Raw genomic sequence first — 21999 nt, 5'->3', positions numbered from 1 at the left:
ATTACTACTAGTGGCACACATTAACGTAAAGTTGGAATACACCCAGAAAAAGGAATTTCCCTTTTCCATGCAATTGTTGTAACACGGTACGATATAGCTTTGATAATGGAAAACATGAGTCAAACGAAAGAAGAAACAGGAGGTGGTACATTTGCGTATGAAAAATTTTTTATTGAAAAATGTTCTTTCACGCTACAACGTCAGTGTACCTTCGTCTATTTAACGTTATAACAGTACAAAAATTGCATTTTTACAAGTTATCCAGCTTACGTGACTAAAATATCCCAGTTAGCAATCTGACAATTCAAAAGCTACGTCTCTTAATAATTAACAGAAGGCGCCGTAGCAGAGGCATTCTTTGGCGACAACGCAACATACTAGTCCCAAGAGATAAATCTTCCTAATTCTCCATGATACGGATTCGAAGGATATGAAATCCAGACAATAAAATACGTATCACCGTACGTCGCGGGATTCTCTCTTCCTCTACGTTCCGATAAAAAACGATGCTTCACTTACGATTCACTAAATTTGGCTGGCCAACGTTACTCTCAGGTCGACGACTGATTTTGCTCGACCTACATATACGAAAGGTCACGTTATCTATTTCCGTGTCGCGGTGAAAATAATCGACTCTCTCCTGAACCGTAACGTGCAAATATCCGAACGGAATCTACATAAAGAAATCACACATCAGTTCTTGTAACACCGTCGTTATTATGCTTCCGTTACAGCATTCACGTTCGCCAGCCAAAGCACGCCTAAAAAGAGCAAAAACCTTCCAACGAGGAAGGCAAGTACCACGCATGATTACACATCATATATCTTAAACTGCTTTCTCGTATCGCTTGCGAAATATTTACCCTCCGTCTCTTTTCGGCTCATCGAAGCGCAAATTAGTCGACGTTCCATTTGCTACCTGGGCTATCATCACCGACGCATATTTTTCGGCCGGAAACTTGCTTTACGCGCCGTTACAGTGAAATCATTCCGTCGAAACATAAGAAATTGCTACGTGCTTTTATGCTCCTCGACGACCGCGCACGGCCCTAAGAATTAATCACCTGAAACGCAAGCATCCGGCCAAAGAGAATATCCTGTGCTAGCGTTAACAATTACACCTTCGTCGCGATACAGTTCTCCTTTAAAGCGAAGTAAAGCAAACGCAACGAATGGATAAGTGACGAACTCTGAAACAGAGTAATTATACAGTTGAGCCTGTTTGAGATTGGAACTCGTGTTTTTTTTTTTTTGCATTTCTGTAGTTTCATCAGGAATTACTAATAATATAATCAGTATCTAGCACTGTGTTGTTCAAGGTTTGATAAAACACTGATTAAAGTCTGACAATGCATTATTCAGGATGTGTTAAAGCAATTATATTGGTCAAGATCTCATAACACACAAATCAGAGTTTAGTTAAATGTTGAACTAACTATTAAGTTAAACCTCAGAGTCTAATTCTAAAAAATTCTAGATAAGGAAATGGAGAAACTTAAGGAAGAATCTAAAGGGGATTTTGAAGGAACTATTAGTATAGCTCAGATGCAAGTCTACAGAGATTCAGACAAGCTTCTACAGAAACTCATATCTGGAAAATGAAATAAATTTTTAGAGTAATTTTAACAAAGATAAACAAAATGAAAGAAAAATTTGGTCAGACAAGAAGGTGGTTTGGTTAAACCATTCAATTAATGCTTATCGATACTTCCCAATTAAAGCTTGATGAAGCATTCTAATCAGGATCTAAAGGTATACTGATGAAACTAGCTGCAATGTCAATACAATCTTACAACACACTTTCATGAAGATGACACCTGAAACAGATCAACCATAAGAATGATGGCATCAAGTCTCAATTACATTAAAAGATAACTACTGTCTACATTCAATGACATTCCTAAGATTGAATGGAAGAAACTTATACCAGCTTCTATGTTTTCTTATCCATTCGTTGCTGTCTCTATGCAAACGCTGTGTTTCTGTCTAAAACCACAGATACTGCCCTTCACAATTATTCATTTCATTTCTAAGCCGTTCTCGACGTCGAACTGAAAGATTCGATACGTATTGATAACCTAAGTACTAAGTGCAATATTCTTTTCGTCTACCGGACAATGATCTCACTTCGAATGACAGTGTCGAAGCTGGGGCGTTCGAATCTTCGTTTTCGACAGAATCACGCGCTCCCGTTGCTCACTATTCCACACATCATGCACATTCGTTCGATGCGGATAATATCTCTTTGTGTTTCAATAGTTAGTTAGATTCAGGTCCTGCCCTTTAAAATCGATCGCGTACTTAGATACTGCGTTTCAGTACGAAATAATAATTCTACGTTGAACGAGTTTCCTGAAGTCGTTTGGAAGCAGTCTTTCAACATTTTTTTCTCGCATGCGTTGACGCAAAAGTCGTCGTAAATATTTTTTCCTATATTTCCTCCACTTTCGATCTTACATCTGCTCTTTTTTCCGTTTTTTTTTTCGATTACGTTTTCGATCGCGCGCCCTCGCCTTTTTCTCATTTTTTTTTGTCATTTTTCTTTTTGCGTTGATCGCGCAGATTTAATGTACAAATAATATCTATACACATTAGTTAGCTGGTACAAATTAGAATCGTATTGTGTTGACTAGCTTTTGACCGTTTCTCCTGAAATTATGTGTGGTCTCTCGTGTTGTGTACGTGTATGAAACTCTGGAATTCTAGTCGGACAACCGATGTGTGTGATGTTTGTGTGTGTTTCCTCTATAGAGAACCAAAATTCAAGACTGGTAGACCAAGAATTGTTCATTTTTTATTTACTGTAACTTCTTGAAAAGAAGTCGTAAGCCAATCTTCCTAAGCTCATTTAAAGGGTCAATCTTCTATTATTATATCTCTAAGTTGGATTTCCTTGATGATATTTTTGTCTTAACAAGGAAGCAGAACATTGAAGATAGTTTTTCTCTAAAAGATTGCACAAACTCAAATGCTTGTAGTCTTCTTCAAAAAATTTTTTCTGTAACCCAAATCAGTAAGAATTTCATGACTAAAGATTCAGCTTTTCAATGATCTCCATAAACGTTAATTTCCAATTTTCTGTTGCCGTTTTATTCCACTCTGAGTGAAGTGTACTGCTGACATTGAAATCAAATTTCATTTCGATTTTGTTATATTTAAAGTTGAATAAAACAGTAACCAAAAATTCTACATCAAATTCATGGCAATTCGAGCCACAGAAAAAGTTATTTACAAAAACTGGAAATATCTGAATTTTTACAATCTTTTAGAGAAAACATTTTCGAGGAAATTCAACTTAGAAATATAAAAGTAGAAAATTCAGCCTTTGAAATGATTCCAAGAAGGTTCTTGTACGACTTCTTTTCACAAAGTTACAGCAATTCAAAGATCGACAATATATCAGCCTAGTGGTCTTAAGTTTCTGTCCACTACTGTGTGTATAAGTGTTCTAAAAACAAAGAGATTAATTTATGAATGCGGGGGAACAAAATATCGATTTTTCGAACACTCCGTTTCCGTTAAAAACGATTCTTTCTTGCTCGATCCGGCTAATCGTTAACTAATTATTAATCAAGAAATCACCGCGCGCCGTTACGTAGATTCGTCATCCTAGTAAGAGTATAATCGTTAGAATAATCGTTACAACCTAGATATACAGCTAAACATTACACTCTCTCGCTTCCTTTCGCTCTTTCTCTCACGCTCTCTCGCATCGTTCCCTAATTCTTAATATTTTGACAGGTTTTTCCTTCCGCAGTCTTCCAATTGTTTCCATTCACGCGACCGTGCGCAGCCGTTTCTACGAATTTAAAACGAATGACAAAACGTCTTGAAATTCACCTGCCCACGGCGCGTGAATTGTTCAGTCTTTCATGGTTTATATATTTTTTTTTTTTTGTCGCGTATTTATCGTTACATTACTCGCTAATACTATATTAATTGTAATCGTTATTATTACTTGTTAAATTTAACCATCGTCCCTTTTCCTCGTCCTTTTTCCCCCATGTTGCGCGTGTCTCGCACGAAAAATATTATGCTACGTTTTCACTCGCAAACGTTACACGTTACAGGGTGCTAAGGTGCATAGAGTAGGTAATAATGATGTATGCTTAGACTTTAAAGCCACAGATTTCGATGTTACATCATGAAACGTATGATGCAATTAAACGCGCGATCAACCCTCGGGTACGTGTCGCTAATGTGTATAATTATTTAGTCTTTATATACCTCTTTTATACGTTCACGCTCGATACATCCTTTTAAGGCCTTTAAAAAATCCGTTTATCATCGTATAATCCTCTCCGTTCCCTTCTTTTCCTCTACTTTCTGTTCGCTCCGCTCGCATCCTCTTCCGCCCCCCCTTTCCTTTCGTTACAGCCTAATCGCATTTAAAAGAAGAGACACATGGTAACTCTTGCATACGAGCGTACAAAAATTACGAGATCTGTGCGCAAACTACAAAGCATACACGACACTGTGTGTGTGTTTCGTCTTATTATCTTTCTCGACAGAGACGAATTTTAGAAACGTGTGTCTGGTGTTTCTCTCGTTTCCCGTTTTTACTTTCCTCTCTTCGGCATTTTCCCATTTTTACGCATATAACGAAGTTTCGAACTTTTTTAAGTATGCTTCCCCTTTTCTAAAGAGAATATTACGATAATAATACACAGCGATAATGGAAATAGTTATAATAGTGTAGTAATAGCTGTACTTGGTAATAGTAATAGTAGCAGTGCTATTTAGTAGTATGCTAATTACTAGAATAGTAATAGTAATAGCGTAGCGGTAGATGGTAGGATAATAGAAGCAGCAGTATCGACAGAGAATAAAAAATAGTAACGGTGTAAAAGCATACAAATAAATGGTGTTAATCCGTGATAGGAGAATTATAGCTGCAGTAGTAGTAAGAGTTTAAATAGCTGTAATAATAGTGATAACTATAATATATCAATCATAATAATATGGTAAGTAGTAAATGACAGTAAGGATGAAAGTGTGAGTGATTCTGATGGTGGTAAAGTAAACGATGATAATGATAATGGTAGAAAATAGCAATGGTAGTAGCAACAGCGGCGGTGGTGATTAAGAGCACAATAAAGAATAATTATAATAATGTTAAAAAGAAGTAAAATCAGTCAGTTCATTAAAATGAATTGTTACATTACGTTAGTATAATGTGTCCTGGCGCTTAAAATCAGACGAATTCCATTTCCCGAAATGGATAACACGAAAAATAATATTGCAAACATCGCACAATAATGTGGTGTACCTTTTTCGTCCCCCTCTTTTTTTTTTTTTTAATATACATATATATATGTTATACGATTTAATCCGCTTCCCATAAAATTCTATCATATGTGTATACATATATATATATTCTTTATATAATACATTTATATAGATGCAGCAATTAGTCAAGGAAAGAATCTATCTTCCTAAATAGCATTTGGCTTGCCAAATTCTGTCAGTTTCATTAAATAGTTTATAATTGCATCGGGTATAATAAAAAATATTATTTCTTTCTTTCTTTTTTTTTTCTTTTCTTTCTTTTGCGAGTTGTTCAGAGACGTCGGTTAAACTGAGTCTCCCTCGGTAATGTCTCGAATGTCGGACATTATTCATTTGGTAGGGCTACATTAAAGCGTGAATGCGTGCACGCGAAAAATACGCGCTGTCGGTTTCTTCATTCGCAAGATCTACTGGAAGTCAGTTATCGCTTTCGGCAATTGTAAAATCGGAGCTCGGACGCGTACCCACTTTCGTAGAAAATTTCCTTTCTTAAACAGGACTTACTGCGTAGATCCAGTCAACGAAACGAAGAATTCGTTAGGCCTCGCCGAAACCACCGATAGCTTGCTCAGTCATTCTTAAACAAAGAGATTCCAGACGAGAGTTGATTTCCGGCTCCGTCGTTTCCGACGTGTTGTTGCCAGTCTGACCAAGAAAATGATCCCTCGGCGCACTGTACGTGCGCTGTAACGTTCTTTGTAACTGCTAAAATAAGAACAAACGTTACTTCTCATGTAAATGTGGTTTATTAAACTCAAAAAGTTTCGAGTTTCGAAACTTTGTACTTTTTCAGGATTCAAACTTTCAAAAGTCAGGTAAGAAAAAGGTATCCAAATTTAAAAAAGCTATTAAAAAAATATCCCATCACGCAACCATTGACAGTATCTTCTGATTTTTCAATACATCTAACTTCATAGTCGATAGAACAGGAGTAAGAAAATAAGAATTATTTTCTGTTTGTATTATGTTTAACTATAGACGATAAAGATTTATGTAAAAATTTTGTTAAGATTCAAGTTTCGAGTAGTTAAAGATTTGGTTTCGACCCACACTTAATTTGTTTTTTATTCTGTATATTTTCTTCTATATTTCTGACTTATTTCTTTCAAAGTTTTAATAGAATTTTACGTACCTGTAAACTAGATTCTTGTAAACTAGGTCGTTTTTCGGTCGCGTGGACTGGACGCAAAGTATTATTCTGATTCATGCTTTGGTTCTGATTATTCTGTAGATACGGTGTGGATATACTGTTTCTGTGAGTGCTAACCACAAAGGAATTGTTTTGCGGATGTGAACTGTGAATGTGTCCTAAGTTTAAACTTGGTTTTCTATTATGCTGCTGCGGATTACAGTACCTTCTGTTATTATACCCATAATTATGTTGCCACCTATAAATATAAATTCCACGATTAATATTAATGCTATGTATAGCCAATTTATTTCATAACTGGGATAATAATCTTCTTAAACAGTAAGATCGTCTCTTTTCCTCTTACTTTGGAGTAGGTCGCGGATTTCCAAGTCTACTACGCCATTGTTGTACCTTTTCCTTCTGGTTTGGAGTAAAGCAATCATGCTGCAATACTTTCTCTAATATGTTAATACAAGCGCACAAAATGCCATCATCCACGCTTTCCAATGCTAATCGGCTACACACTATGAAATAAACGAACACAATATGTTAAAACATCGTCACATTTGTTACCAATATGCGTCATCATATTTTTAAACGTCATGCCAGCAAGAATTCTATACTTACGTTTACCAAGGACCTTGGTGAATTGAGCAGGTATATCTTGAGGATCATTTTCTTGGCTTGGTTTCATAGGTGTAGCTAAAATTGTTTTTAATTCATCGATAGTGTTAACCAGTATCGTTGGTCCTTGTAAAAACGATGTTGACTGCGTATTATTATCGCGCGTTGGTTGCAACAAGTCTTTCTCTAAATTTAAAAGCGTCGTATAGCGTTGCTGCAATTTTGCTATGGAAAGGGCTAATTTGTGCCTGGCCCCTTTTGTCACTCCTTGCTCTGCTAATTGCTCTTCAGTCAGTTGGAGCATTTCTTCGTAACTGAGAGTGACAAACAAGTAGCTATATTTATGAAGACGTAAGGTTTTGAGCCACGCTGGAACATCTGAAAACAAAATAACACATTATAAATTACTCATAGTAACAAACAGACTGCGAATTTTTATGCAATTTCATATTTTTATAAATACAGTTAAAGAAATGGAATCCGACTAAGAATTTATGTTCAATGTCTTTAAATATTATATGCATCCTATATCTTTTTACACATTTTAAATTCACATAAATACATAAAAATCCGCAGTCTAATGATAAATAAGGCGAATCTTTAAGGATATACACGCGTACCCCTCATGCCACTAGCAAGTGACCGGTTAGAAGCTTCGTCTAAACGACCTTCGCTACCGCTACTCGCGCAAGAACTCTGAGGACTCAACGGTCCTAATCCAATAAGATTGCCTGTTTAAAAATGAAAAATCACTCATAACTAAATAGAAATGCGGTTAATGTTTCATTTTTTGGAAATTTTGAATCAAACTAACTCGTATGATCCCCGGAGACGCTAAAACTACGTGGCTTGTGTCTAGTCGTGCAGTTTACGTTGTTACTGCGGTCGACAACTTCTAGATGATGAGGGGGAGCAACCGGCGGTGTTAAACTATTCGATCGTCGCTGACGAGTCACAGGTGGAGGAAATTGCAAATTAAAGGCAGTGCCTGGTTGTGTACCAAACAGATTCGTTTGGTCATTTTGTTGTTGCTTAGAATTTCGCTGCCATATGTTATCCCACCTAAAATATAAATAATAACTTAATGAAAAGCAAATTGCTACAAGTAATGTGTATATTACTAATAATTCTTTTTTAACTCACCTAATAGTCGTATTGGTATATTCCTCAAGGCTGTGTATAGGTGGTGTACCACTAATACGTTCCTCAAGATGTCGAAGCCACTGAGTCAGAGAACGTCTATCTTGACTAGTTATAGCTGGATGGATCAAAGTATAACTTAAGAGTTGTTGAGTTTGTTCTGTATATTGCCCTGTAGTGACACAGTGGCTCACTAATTCTGGTATTGCTACTAAATAGCATTGTTTGCACTCTACATTCCCAGGCCTTAATAATGGCAAATGTGTTAGAAGTTGATTTATAGCAACTTCTGTCGACTCTGAGAGCAACGAGTTAATAAATGCTGCAACAATATTTTTGTTGTACATTACCAACGTTTAGATAATCATAATTGCATTAATTCTACACTTAATGCAAATTTAACTGACTTTTTTTATTTTTATACCCATTGTCTTATACTATTTTAACAAATATGTATTACATTGACATATTTCTTCAATTTTATGGGTCTTTTTTTTTGTGAAAGGACACAAAAGGTAGAGCAAACAGATGAGAGATTAAGTAACAAAGTAACTACAGAATGTAGCAAAAATTACATCTCAATAATTCCTACTAATCAGGTGAATTTGCATCAAATATAACTACTGTAACAATTACCTGGATTATTGGCATTTAATTCCTGTGTATCCAGTTCAGAAACAGAGTGCAACGAATGCTGCACTGCCTGTGCAAGAAATCTTGCCTGAACTGCAGGTATACGACGAAGTAGAGCATACAGAACCACAGTCTGTTCACACTCATTCCACTGAGAGAAAACTCGGGTAAGTTCACCCACTTGTTCACAGAACAGAGCACCTGGTGACCACTTCATTTTCAATATATACTTTTATGTCAAGGAGCAAATATTGAAAGCTCCAATCTCTTGCGAGTTATGTGAATTATGATTCAATTTTATTCCAACGATGGTCGCACAGTGATAGGCATGTGCCAAGATTCTATAATGTAAAAAAAATAGCACTTGTATTTTACTTGTACTTCTCATGAATCATTAAATTACAATTTCTTACATAAATATTAATATTCCTTTGTTAAATTGTAGATTACTTATTTACAGTTCAAATATTAGTTTTTGTGTTTATATTTACTATTGATTTCACAATAATGAAAAATATAGTGTTGAACAAATGCAATAATGTTAGGTAGAATACTTCTATCACTCTATGCATTGACAATACAAAAATGAGTCAGCAATGCATATATTAGCCTTAGAAAGATGTTCCTTACACTTTGTAAACTCATTACTTGTGCTAGCTCACAAACTTATAACAAGATAGTAGTATGTATATATAGAAATTACAATTTAGAGTTTTTATTATAGAATGTTAATTTAATACTTCTAGACAATCATTAAACAAATCATACAATTCTTATTTTTCATTACATGAAGATCTTTTTTTATAACCATTGTATATATACAAAGTTGTCTGCTTTCTTTTTTATAAATAATACATAAAATGCTATTTAGATTAATTTAGAAAGTATTCAGTTTGGAGTATTACCTAAAAGTTAATGAAATGTAAAATTTTCTAATAACTGTTTATAATCCATATGTAAACCACCACTGAAGATAATATATTAAATAAAACAAAGATCATTTAATATCTAACCCTTTGCACTCAATTTGCATCACTATGATAACATATGTAATATATATAAAATAAATTATTTCGTTGTTTATATTTTTATACATGTACTTATATCTAAAACAAGATAAATACATAGTATCTGATATATTAAACAAACTGTCAAAGGACAAAAATAAAGACTCATTTTGAAGTATTCCAGACCTTCCAAATTCTAACATATTTGCTCATAATCTGTTTTTTTCATATTATATTAATACTAATACACTAGATACGTTTGCAATCATCATAAGATTAACAAAAAGTTCTGACTGATCTTTCCTTAAACATTGCATCACAAAAATAAAAAAATACAGTACTCCAAAACTGATTTATTTATCAGCACAACATCTTGAATCCAATCATAAAGCTAATTACCATTCAAAATAATGTCACCAATTTAACATTTAACATAAATTAACATATCAACTTTCTAGAACAGTGAAAGTGTATACCGCTAAAAACTCGCCAAGTAGCATGGCATCAAATCCAAATATTCCCTCGAAACCACTAAACTGAACATATTCGCGGTCATTTAGAACTAAAACGTTACCCCAACTGACAAAGGGGCAACAATAACAACAATAACTCACACTCCTCCAGAACCACGCACGAAGCGACTCTCATCGCGGCTCGACGCCCGAGGAATTCATTTCGCTTCCTCTCAACGAAACAATTATCACTCCTATTGTGTCAAACCACTGGATCGAACGATACCGAGAACCCGATACTCGACATAACCTCAAACTATCTGTGTACACTGCATCGACATATAGGTACATCGATAAGAATTCCACTGAGGTCAAGTTTGTTTACCCCGCGATGCGTGTGTATTTATAGCTTTCCTGTTACGATCCATTCGGCGGTGCAATGGCACCGTGCGCGAGATGCTTTACATCCTAACAGCGATTGATAAGACAGGACGCTCTTCCACGGAGCCAGGAACGTTCTGCGAACGCCGAAGGATCCTGGCGATCTTCGAGAAGCGGTGCACAGCAAAAATGAACCGTTTCTCGAAGGAATTCCGCCTGAAACTTCTATCGAATTCCCCGAGTCGCTTTCGTCGGTACCGCCGCGTATCTTTGTGTGCGTGGGACACCGAGGAGGGGAAAGGACGAAGAACAGAGGGAGGAAAACAAGAGAGAAAAAAAGTCGTACGTGCGGGGATATTAATCATTTTCGTCGAGAAAACCGCCCGACGAAGGGGAGCCCGTCGTTTGCGCGGAAATCGTACGCGGAACTGTTCTACGAATGTAACGAATATATCGCCACTGTGCGATCAGCGCTCGGCCATTGAGCCGAACAGCAAACAACAAATTGTACGCTCGAATCGGTCGACACGCTATCGCTGTGTAATGTTAGTTACATCTCGTTGTAATTACCGTGCGGAAATCTGGAGACGGCTCCCTCGCAGGATCGTTACGCCCCTCGCAAAATAACAACAATACACGATTATAACATTTTATACGACGTCGAGTTAAGGGAAACATCTATCCACCATGCGGTATGGTGGGCCTACGTGACCACACTGGTTCGCCGTCGCGACTCGTTGCAGAACTCCGACGTTCCCATTGGTCCTCGCCGCGGCGGCGTCGGCCAATCGCGTGAGAGCTCGGGGCGCGGTTCGTTTGTGTCTCTCGAACGTGTCGATCACCTTTCTCGGTTTTTCAGTTGACTGTTTAACAGAATTTTATCGTTTTTTGATGATTTGCGTCTTTCATTTATTAGGCATGTTTCTTTCTTTGTCGGTGGAGTTAGAGGTTATTTATTTTGGAATATTTTTTTTGTCGATGATGAGGTTAGGAACGCAATTAATGTAGCTGATTTTTTTCAGGCGATTTCGAAAACGACTTGGGGGTTTAAATTGGCGCGCATTTCATTGTTGACAATTATAATAGCTTCTCGTTGTAAGTTCATTGCTATATTCATTGTGTAGTTTGCTCGATAGTCGTACTTGTTGCGGTTGCTGTATTAAAATAAAATAAAATAATATGAATAAAAACTAATTTATAAAGTATATATGAGTACTGTATACAATTTTCTTTTTGTAATTTTAATAGTTTTTATCGAAAGTAAAGCACTTATAGATCGGAATTATATTAAATTCTAAAGAGGATTAAGTTAAACAAAAACTTAATTAGTAAAATAAATGTATTGTAAGTTCTCGTACAAATAAAGTAAAATCATTGTAATACATTTGAACAAACAATAGAAAGCAAAACGATATACTATATCATAGATCTAATTTTATTACAACACATAACTTATACTTAATGATATTTATTCTACTTACTTCATACTATACTTCTTACAAAGACAAATGCTGATCTAATAGTATTAAAATTATTAATGTGGTACAGATTGAATTTTTATTTGAAATCAGACTTTGTATAATGTACATATTCAAATGAAAAACAAATTAAAAAATTATCAGATGATTGAAGATATGTAATACCATAAGGCAAAGCATGCTCACCGTTTACAAAAATATTGAATAGTAAATGTAGATCGTTATATGCTAATAGAACAATGTTTAAAATTTTTCAGAATAATGAAGGAATATGAGAAGAAGAACAACTGCTTATGTACTGACTACATAGTATATTTTTTTATCCTATGACCTGCTACTGTAATAAATGTTATCACCCATTCCATCACTTTCCGTTACTAAAGCACGCTCCAGGATGACATGGCCTTCCTTGTATCGTTGATTATCGTCTGTCGCAAATTCATACACCCACCCAAGTTTAGCATCACAGTTTTTGCAGCTGACGTCTCGGACCATGTGACGACCCGTCAACATCACTCTATCCTGTACCTCGCTGTATATAAGTGTAGACAAATTAAATTGTGAAGGAACAAGCATTTCTTTAAAATTATGCCATTAGCACAATTTCACTGAGATTATGTACATTTACATATGGTAACCTGTGTGCTAAATAATGTTAAAAGACTAGGAATGAAAACACACGATCATGGATCTAAGAATAAATGGACAAATTGGCAAGGAAAATTGAAAAATTACAAATATTTAATACATTCCTTCCTGTGTGAATTACTTATGAAAAAACTAAAAATATATCAAAGAAATCTATTGAGAAAATTAAATTTTGATATTTTAGTGTATTTTAGACCACAGTAATAAACTAAGATTTATTAAATTTGACTGTTTATTTTAAATAGGCCTCACACAATATACAATGATTAAACAATAATAGTTTTACAATAATATTAATTTTTGTTTAAATATGAACATTAATAATGAGACATGTTAAAGTACTAAAATTATGTTTCTCAATGTCAACAGTGACTTTCAAAATTGTGAAATCTTCAAACGTTCCAGCAACTCTATTCAAAACACTGATACCAAAATAAAGACGCCGCCATATTGCGCTTAACTAATTAATTTGAAAAAAAAGGGGTGAAAATTAAATGGTTTTTTTTACTCGTTTAGATGGATTCTTCGAATCAACAATTCAAATCTTGCTCTCCATTTTCTTAGGTACATGAGAAACAACAACATTCAATTTTACACAATCGCCTTTGTCGCATGCAAGAACTTTCGAAACGCAAAATACAGATATATATCGTGTCTAATCGACGATTGAATTGAAAAAAGGAGATGGAGAAACGAGAATACCTGTAATTTAAGTTGACGACTTTGTTAAAGAGAAAAGCACGGCCTGTGGCGCCCGTGAAACGCGTGCTTATCAGCTGACCTCTGTTTGTAAGATTGGTGTCACAGGATGCGCATGAGAATAAGCGAGTGCCTCCGATGTGCTCGAGGAATATTACGCCCATCCTGAAACGTTTTCGAAACGTCTGATACGGAGAAGAAACGATCGACAAGCTGGAGATCTGTCTCGAATCTACGAAACGAGAAAATCTACGTAATTTGACGTAGCTGTCACTACTGCCACTGCACGATACATACACTACATAACAATGGAATATGCGACCACTCGAAGTGTCAAGGCAGATTTAAGATAGCGCGTTCAGTCGCTAATTTCAAGTCGGTCGTTTTGGCGGGAATTTTAAAAATACAGAATTATTTAAAATTGTAGCGGTAACTTGAAGAACAGCCCATATCTAAAATTAGTCGTTTTTAAATAACTAAAGGCTATAAGTTGAAATTAAAGAACTATAGATTGGAATTAAATGTCTGAAAATGTGGTTTTTGGACTTGAATTGTTCTTCAACTTATCGATTCAATTACTTGTCGCTCATTTACAGGCAATATAACGATATGATTACAAAAATAGTTCTAGTTATTAATATAAAAAGGGTTCTTGTTAGAAATTAAGATCTGACCTTATTTCGTGGAAAAGTCTAATTGTAGAATTGCGTTGTTAAGTACCGTTGTTCGCTTTTCTTTTTAATTCAGTTATTTATTAATTGAATAATTCTAATATTTTTAGAAATATATCGAATTTTCTTAAAAATGTAAAATGTGTAATAAGTCGGCAATAACTTTTGCTGTTGAAGTAATAATAATAGTAGAACAATTTTCTCTAGAAATAAAAATGTTTAATGATGTCCGCGTGATTTTCAATTTGATCCCAGTATCTAAATCATATAGCCTATAAAGCAATTTACATATATGTATACACAAACAAAATGAGATATTAGCATCATAATATATTTTTGGAAACTGACGATAGCAACACAAATATACTTAACTATCTGAATATTTGCATAATTTACTTATGCTCGTTATACCGATATGATTTTGTCATCAACATGTATCAAACGTAGATTGAAAAAATCAATTTAGTAAATGATTCAACAGTATTTTATTGGTATACTTTTTTTAATAAGATAACTTTATATCAGCGAAGTATAATCAAACAACTTCGAGATTACATCAAAATATTATATCTTTATTATTCATATAAATGGTATACAATATATTACAAGTACATATGTATATATGTATATGTGTACAAAGCATTTATAGGCGTATATACATATACACATACATATATCATACAATATATATATGTTTGTGTAAATTATATTTTTTTGTTAAAGCTAGGTACATAGATGTTTGTGCAGTAAAATTCGAAACACTTTCCCTTGATTTTTTCTTTGAATAATTTCAAATAGTCGGACGCTGGCCGCAAAGCCTCGCTATAGTGTGTACCATAACCACAGTTAAACAATGTGGAAGGTATAAATGTAAAAGCCGAAAAAACATTTAGAATTATGAAATGAATCGAAAAAATATATTGTTGGTCATTGTTTACTATCTATGTTCATATCTCTTCAAGGCACATTTGAAATATAATCAGTATACTCATATTTCATATTACAGAGGAATTTACTAACATTATTTAGTCGTTCCTATTATTTCACTAACAATGTTTGGAGTTAAACATCGATGAAATTAAAAAAGTGAGAAAGAAAAGGAGAAAAAATCAATAGAAAAATATAAAATATTAAAAACTCTTTTAGCCAAAATCACAGACAGTCCCTTACTTTCTCGAACAGAGCACAGAATCGCGTTTTCATGGTCTTAATACTAAAATAATAGATTAGTTGATATAAATATTATAAATATACATTTATATATATATACGTAGTCTTATCAAATTACATACATACACGTACACATACGCCTCCTGGTACATGAACTTTCTCTAATAATGAAATTTACAGTTTTCGTTTTACATAAATTACACTAATCACGTATGTTTACATGTACGCACGCAAATAACGTATAAACAGTGGTCTTGGATGTGTGTATAAATATATCTATATGTATATATAATATATTTATACATGTATATTTTGATTATATCCTTTTTTGATATTCAGATCATGAAGGATATCTTCCATAATACTGCACCTATTTCTATGTACATAAAATGTTTACAGAACATAATGAAATATAGATAAAACGTATGCCAATGATAATAATAAAAATAGTAACAAGTGACTTTGCAATTATTATGTGTTATCATTACTACACATAGATATGATAAAATGCCCTGCTCAACATCTTTGTTAAGGTTCACGGCTCAGTTACTTTTGCTGTTACCTCTCGATCGCATTTATAAAATTTTTATGTTAAAAAAATTCACTTGTATAGTCAAATCCTTGCAATATGCACTGACTAATGATTTTCCCTACTGCATGGACCACAGTTCATTTCCTTCATCGAATATTTACCTAGTCAGGTCTCACAAGACTATTCTACATCCTTCGTCGGAAGTTGCACAAATTTCCCAATGAATATTAATATACGGGCATTTCTTTTCGAAGTTAGATAAAATGGCTATCATCTGCACTGCAGGTGTTTATTAACAAGTATAGAATGTTTGACGCAATATTTTAATAACTACACGCAACGCAAAGTGAAAACTAGAATTTTTCATCAAGTATATAATAGTAACAAGATTATTCTGTTAACAAACTATACAAAAAACTATTTTCTCATTGACCACGTCCGTGGGACATTTATGCAACATAAAAGAAATATCTTTACGTATTGAATGATGAAATAATCATATAGCAGTCATAATATTAATATTCATATTAACAGCGATTAACGACATAGATATTAACGATAATAACGCGATACATTTTTTGATCAATTTGAAACGTTATTATTTTTATCTTCTTTAACAGTAATTAAAGCAATTATTTTCAGTAATTTTCACTAATTAGAAATTATATCTAGAAATGAATGTATAACGTTTTGGTTTTGTATAGTGCAAGTCCATATCGCGAACGACTGCTAAGTATTGAAAAATATATCTCTTATGCATTATTTTTGGTAAGCTTTGTTCTGTTGGCGGCAACTGCTGCAAGACATGCCAGTGCTTCTAAGTCCGGCGACGCACACCACGCTATTAATATTTATACAAATAATTAAACTTATTCAAAAACATATGCTTACAAAATACTTCAAATGCATGAATTAAAATATAAATAACCGATACTAAAGTCACGAATACTTCGTATCTCAAACAAAAACATAAACTTGCGTTTTTATTATTTATATCTAAACAATATAAAATTAATATTTTTAATAAAAACTATGAACAAATTTTGGAAACGTATATAGAAAAGCTCGATATAGTTTCTTTTTTTCTATGAGAAAGTATAAATTATATTTTAACTCATAAAATTTGGTATTATATTAGCTATGATCATATGAAATAATAAATTAACGGATATAAAAAGCATTTATACTTACATTTATCAGGTTCATCTATGTCAATTTGTTTGGAATCATTTGTAGCTGCTGCATTACGTGTAATACTCTGCTTTCGCGCTTTTCTTTTTTGACTTCCAACGAGAAGACCTTTTTCAGCGTCTTCTGAATTTTCACGTTCTAATTGGGACAATTTTCGATTATTTTGACTGATCGTTTGATCACTGATAGCAGAATCATTCTGATGCCTTTTATTATTTGAAATTGACGTTATTTTTTGTACGATTTTCTTCTTTTTCGTACGTTGCTGTTTTTTCTTTTCCTGAAATTCTTCTAAACTTAAGGATGGTAACGCTTCGATTTTCTTTTCTAAATTAAAATCCCTATACAAGAAAATATCGCATGAAAATAATATATTTTCATTGCATAGTACTTTTAAATGAAAATAGTGTAACTTACTCAGCTCGAAATCTTTTACGAGCAGTCCAAGGTCCAAAATCTACTTGTCCTTCTGCTCCTTCAGTTTCTGTTTCCTCTGGTTTTGAAGCTTCAATATTTCCTTCAGCACTTTATGTGATATTCATGTTAATTATGTTATAACAAACATATGATAAAAAATATCAATTATAATTATAGAAATTAAATTACCTTTCTACAAGATGTTCTAATTCACCACGTGAACTGTTTCCACCTTCACTACTCAAGGAATCAGTTTTTTCACTAACATTTGATGAAATAGAATTTCTTCTTTCACTCGTCTGTCCATCAGTGCTAAAAAAAAAGAATATTTTTTAAAATAGTTTATAGTATAAATAACAAACTCATCTTTCACACTAGCTTTTGTAAACTGTCATAAATATTTACCTACGGTTTCCAGTTTGTCGTCTTCGTTTAGGTTGTTGACCTGATACACCAATGTTTTTCATTTGTTCAGCAAGAAACTTTTGATAACGTAATCCTTTGCATGTTCGTTCGCTTCTAAAATTAGTTTCCTCTGAAGGCATATTTGTAGCTAAAAAATTATTTATCTCTGCTTTTTCCTCTTCCGTATCCTAAATTTAATTATTCATGTTATATCTTAGTTAAAATAAATAAAAAATAGTAAATAGTTAAATTATGGAAAAGGAGGAAAGTCCCTTACGTATTGATGCTCATTATTATTAGATTCAGTCCTTTTCCTTTTCTTTGCATCAAATAAATCAGCTTTACATTCTCTCTTATATTCAGGTGAAAAAGGTACATCTAAATATTTTTTCTTAGGAGGTTTTGGAACATCATTATCATTATCAATCACAGAACCATTAACATTTGTTTGCTCATCTTTTACTTGTATCTTCTGAGGAGTAAACAAAGAACTAAGACCACCGATCTGGGATTCATCGGCTAATTTGCCTGGCTGAATTGATTGTCCATCTTGCTTTTCAGATTTCGAATAATCGGAAGACTCACTGTCTGATTTAACATTCTGTACAGGTTGCTCGGTCGAGTTAGTTTCTGCCTTTTTGTTTGTAGGCCTAGTATTCAAAGTACGCAAAGGAGGTGCTGGCAATTTATACCATTTAAAGTCAGGGTTTGCATTTAAGAATGCATCTTTGTACTGAAACACAAACCGAGATCATTTTTTAAAATTATTATGAATTTTACATTCATAATAAATTTTGAAAGATAAACATGTCACAGAACTAAGAATATAGGAAATTACTTCAAACTGCTCTATTCATAGTATCAAATTACATCTGCTATATAATTAGAAGCATGACAGTCACTGTTTTTATTGCATGTATCATTTACCTCCTGTGCAAGATTTGTATATGAACGTTTCTGATCGGGATGAAGGGTAGCCCACCATTCTCCAAGAACCCTTGTGACTGCTCGATTTTCTAAATGAGGGAAACCAGATCGCACTGAACCACGATGTCGTTTACAAAAAATAAGAAATGCATTCATTGGTCTCCTTGCATGGTGGGCTGGTTCTCTTAACTCCCGTGGTTCCTATTTATGAATATATAATCTTAGTAAATACTACCAAGTATAAATATGTTAATAACAAAAATACTTAAAGGAGATAAGGAATAAAAATATAGTTTTTACTTTAAAATTACAATCAATTGTATGGCAAAATTCTAAAAGACTTTGCAGTTAAAATACTTAAAAATTACTTAATATAAGGAAATGTTTTTCAGAAATTTTCGTGTTTAAACAATATAGAATCATGTTACAGCACACTTCTGAAGCCTTAAAATCACATACCTTGACAGTTTCTAAGGTCACATGCTTACTTGTATGTTCATATATAAAGATAATCCATTAAAACCTATTATTTCTATCAGACATAATTTAAAAACTATGCTTCAATGTACCATGTTGCATGTTACTATTTAAAGAATTAGTTTGAAGTTCCTATATCAACTAACAATTAACTAAAAGAACATTTATGAAAATTAGCAAATGTGAATACGAGTTTTTACAGTAAACATGTTTTGTAATTTGAATATCTGCTAAAAAGATTTATGTAAGTCTTTAATATCTACATGAAAGGTGGTTTAATTAAACAGAAACATTATAGAATAACAATCTTCTAAATAAAAAATGTATTGTAACAAAGGCAATTAAATTTCATTAAATTCTTAAAATATTTCCCATGCTTCAAGTGCTGCTTTATTCACCTCGACGCTTAATTAAACGTTATACAAGTAATCAGAAATTGCAAGTGTGAACCGACATGACGGAGGGCCGTGCACATACACGATGCACACGCAACACACAAAGGTCCCCGAGAAATAAAAGAAAAATATTAGTTTTATACGAAAACACTCTTTCCTGTTGTATGTCCTTATCTTTTCAATATTTTTACCTTACCGATAACTCAACTTTCATTGCGAAACAACGTATTACAAATACATTAAATTTATAGTTTCGTGTATAACGTTGTGAAATCAAACGCAAATCGTATCGCCCATAAATCGTCCACAAAAGAAAACATACTAGCTTCACGAGGCTCAAGAAAAAAAACAAATAAAAGAAACAAACGAGTAAACTTTTCCCGAAAAGATCCTTCGTTCCATAGAGAAACGTTCGAGGAAAATCGTGTCTATTTACGATGAGATCCACGGAACGCTCGAATTAGTAAAATTCAATGTCAGAAGCAAAGACTCGCCCGAAATATCTCGTAATTGCGCGGACGATGATAAAGTACCATTTAAAAATCCCCAGCGACGTCGAGCAGTCGATCTCGTCGAAAACGAAGGCACAGATATCCTCTGTCGTCAACAGGCATATGTTAATTTCCGTGCTCTACCTAATTATTTCGAGCGCACAAAGTCCAGGATAATTTCCACCGAACGAGCCCGATTCTCCTCCATTCGCCTCCCTTTTATCTCCGCCAAAAATTCGATCAAGATCGCGAACCACACGACAAACGCCAAAACACAAAATCGCCAGTGCATCGGCTGTCATACGTCGCTTTCATTAACGCCGTTTCACGTCCAGTGTTTTGCTCGCGAAAAACAGTCCCTGTCAAACTCGCGCGACTGTTCTCGCATCATTTTCTCCGATTTTCTAACACAAGTCTAATAGAAAGACCGAGGGTGGAGGAGGAACAGACGTCGCGGGTTTTCCGCGAAATTTTCTGACACCTTCGCGACCGTCCACTGACAGCTGCTCGAATGTAAATACAGCGTATAAGTAAATCTGTGGGCCTCGGTGCGTCGATGATCTGGCAGATATTTGAATGAAGTGGGACGTCTCTTCGAACGATTCCTGTCCCCGCGGAGGGACGATATTTTCTAGCTGTTTCTGCCCCGACGTCCCTTTCGACTGTCGAAGATTTTCTCGGGGCACAGCGAAATTCCCGAGTGCTGTTTCTTTTCAGGTGCACGGCCAGTCCCAAGGCAGTCCTGTGGGCCTCGGTTTTTCACTCGGAATCGTCGCGATTTCGTAGCGCGTTCGACGATTCGGAATTAGACGATTGCTCGCGGGAAGCGTCGAGGACGGGCTGTTGCTCGCGACGCGATGGAAAATCGTTTTCGAGTGAAGAAAAATCGGATCTGTTTCTCCCTACTCACCTTGCGTTGTTGCTCGTTGGCAGCCATTTCTGATTTCACTTGACAATTCACTCAGCAGCGCATAATAAAGATAAAGCTTCGCCACTGGCCGCCCTCTCTTTCCCTCCGCGTCAGCCTTTCTTTCTCTAGCTCTTTTCTGTCCGCGAATTAACCTATCCTCCTCGCGCGAACGCTTCCGTCTCTCTCGCGCGCCGATGCGTTCATCGACGGTTTGTTTTCTCGTGCCCACGTGAAAGAAGATTCTCGAGACGGGTAACGATTTGGAATCTGGCGTTTCAGACGCTTCGGGAATGGTATAACTTAACACAGCTCGAATCGCGATTCCTGTTTTCCTAACGATCCCGTGGCTGCGACTAAACGTTCCTGCAAACGTCACGGACCTAAGGACGTCACTATCGAAACCAGTTACGCGGCTGTTTCACTTCGATGGTATTACGTTCGTTGAGTGACTGAATAGGTAGCGCTGATGAGATAGGAATTTTTTGGGCTTTCGGCTGGGATCGAATTCTTCGTCTCGATTCGCGTGGATTTAAGGGAAAAGGTGTATGGAACGTTCGTGCGTTTCTGGGGTTGTGAAGGTTGGGTTTGAAAGAATGCGAAGTTCGCGGGTGCAGGTGATGCCAGGGTAGGCAATGGGATTGGGTGAAAATTACTAGGGAGAATTTTATCGTTCAAATTCCGATATTGTGATTATTTGGAAATAATAGATTAAAATAGTTGAAGAGAAATAAAATGTGTGTAATGTTTTATTTACGATTGTAGTGTATTGATTTTAAGTCAGAAATTGAATATTTGTTGGAAATTTGTTGAGTAATTATTGGTGGGAATATGGGGGAAAATTTGTGATATGACTGTACAGTGAGAAGGTAGTTGGTAATGGATCACAAGGAACGATCAGCGCGAAATAACTATGAGATATGACGAAATGTA

At 34.8% G+C, this 21999-nt stretch overlaps 3 protein-coding genes across 6 annotated transcripts; all 3 read right to left on the bottom strand.

Moving 5' to 3' along the window:
* Window positions 1–146: 146 nt before the first annotated feature.
* Smg (sterile alpha motif domain containing protein 4 smaug) lies at window positions 147–11384 on the bottom strand. 2 transcript variants are annotated; one of them, XM_076390586.1, is made up of 9 exons: window positions 11229–11384; window positions 8822–9159; window positions 8189–8507; window positions 7860–8107; window positions 7666–7776; window positions 7049–7423; window positions 6786–6945; window positions 6422–6677; window positions 147–5994 (listed from the first exon to the last, which is right to left on the bottom strand). In XM_076390586.1, the coding sequence occupies exons 2-9, from the start codon at window positions 9033–9035 to the stop codon at window positions 5827–5829; spliced, it is 1851 nt and encodes a 616-aa protein (XP_076246701.1). In that variant the 5' UTR covers window positions 9036–9159; window positions 11229–11384; the 3' UTR covers window positions 147–5826. The 2 variants fall into 2 exon arrangements, with proteins under 2 accessions (XP_076246701.1, XP_076246702.1); XM_076390587.1 differs by having other exon boundaries at window positions 147–5991.
* A 1043-nt stretch (window positions 11385–12427) lies between these two features.
* Window positions 12428–13832, bottom strand: Yippee (yippee zinc finger protein). Of its 2 annotated transcripts, XM_076390590.1 has the most exons (3): window positions 13781–13832; window positions 13487–13715; window positions 12428–12668 (listed from the first exon to the last, which is right to left on the bottom strand). In XM_076390590.1, the coding sequence occupies exons 2-3, from the start codon at window positions 13645–13647 to the stop codon at window positions 12461–12463; spliced, it is 369 nt and encodes a 122-aa protein (XP_076246705.1). In that variant the 5' UTR covers window positions 13648–13715; window positions 13781–13832; the 3' UTR covers window positions 12428–12460. The 2 variants fall into 2 exon arrangements, with proteins under 2 accessions (XP_076246705.1, XP_076246706.1); XM_076390591.1 differs by having other exon boundaries at window positions 13487–13798.
* Window positions 13833–14711: 879 nt separating this feature from the next.
* Window positions 14712–21755, bottom strand: Bbx (bobby sox). Of its 2 annotated transcripts, none has more exons than XM_076391008.1 (8): window positions 21070–21755; window positions 18797–18997; window positions 18147–18602; window positions 17870–18057; window positions 17654–17776; window positions 17465–17572; window positions 17048–17388; window positions 14712–16697 (listed from the first exon to the last, which is right to left on the bottom strand). In XM_076391008.1, the coding sequence occupies exons 1-8, from the start codon at window positions 21094–21096 to the stop codon at window positions 16609–16611; spliced, it is 1533 nt and encodes a 510-aa protein (XP_076247123.1). In that variant the 5' UTR covers window positions 21097–21755; the 3' UTR covers window positions 14712–16608. The 2 variants fall into 2 exon arrangements, with proteins under 2 accessions (XP_076247123.1, XP_076247124.1); XM_076391009.1 differs by lacking the exon at window positions 21070–21755 and adding an exon at window positions 20202–20642.
* Between the last annotated feature and the right edge of the window lie 244 nt (window positions 21756–21999).

This window comes from Calliopsis andreniformis, unplaced genomic scaffold (assembly GCF_051401765.1).
Source record: "Calliopsis andreniformis isolate RMS-2024a unplaced genomic scaffold, iyCalAndr_principal scaffold0022, whole genome shotgun sequence".
NCBI classification, from domain to species: Eukaryota; Metazoa; Arthropoda; class Insecta; order Hymenoptera; family Andrenidae; genus Calliopsis; species Calliopsis andreniformis.
Note: the sequence above shows the minus strand (reverse complement) of the source record. Positions and strands in the feature narration are given on the sequence as shown.

Bases quoted from the DNA above. Each gene is read 5' to 3' on its own strand.
- Bbx (XM_076391008.1), bottom strand. From the start codon at position 21,096: ATGGCTGCCAACGAGCAACAACGCAAG. The intron at 17,573-17,653 runs GTAATTTAATTT...TATCACATAAAG, and splicing joins TTAGAACATCTTGTAGAAAG to TGCTGAAGGAAATATTGAAG. The intron at 17,389-17,464 runs GTAAGTTACACT...TTTCTTGTATAG, and splicing joins CGTAAAAGATTTCGAGCTGA to GGATTTTAATTTAGAAAAGA.
- Smg (XM_076390586.1), bottom strand. From the start codon at position 9,035: ATGAAGTGGTCACCAGGTGCTCTGTTCTGTGAACAAGTGGGTGAACTT. The intron at 8,508-8,821 runs GTAATTGTTACA...ATATTGTTGCAG, and splicing joins ATTAAATGCCAATAATCCAG to CATTTATTAACTCGTTGCTC. The intron at 7,777-7,859 runs GTTAGTTTGATT...ATTTTTAAACAG, and splicing joins CGTCTCCGGGGATCATACGA to GCAATCTTATTGGATTAGGA.
- Yippee (XM_076390590.1), bottom strand. From the start codon at position 13,647: ATGGGCGTAATATTCCTCGAGCACATCGGAGGCACTCGCTTATTCTCA. The intron at 12,669-13,486 runs GTATTCTCGTTT...ACTTATATACAG, and splicing joins GTCGTCAACTTAAATTACAG to CGAGGTACAGGATAGAGTGA.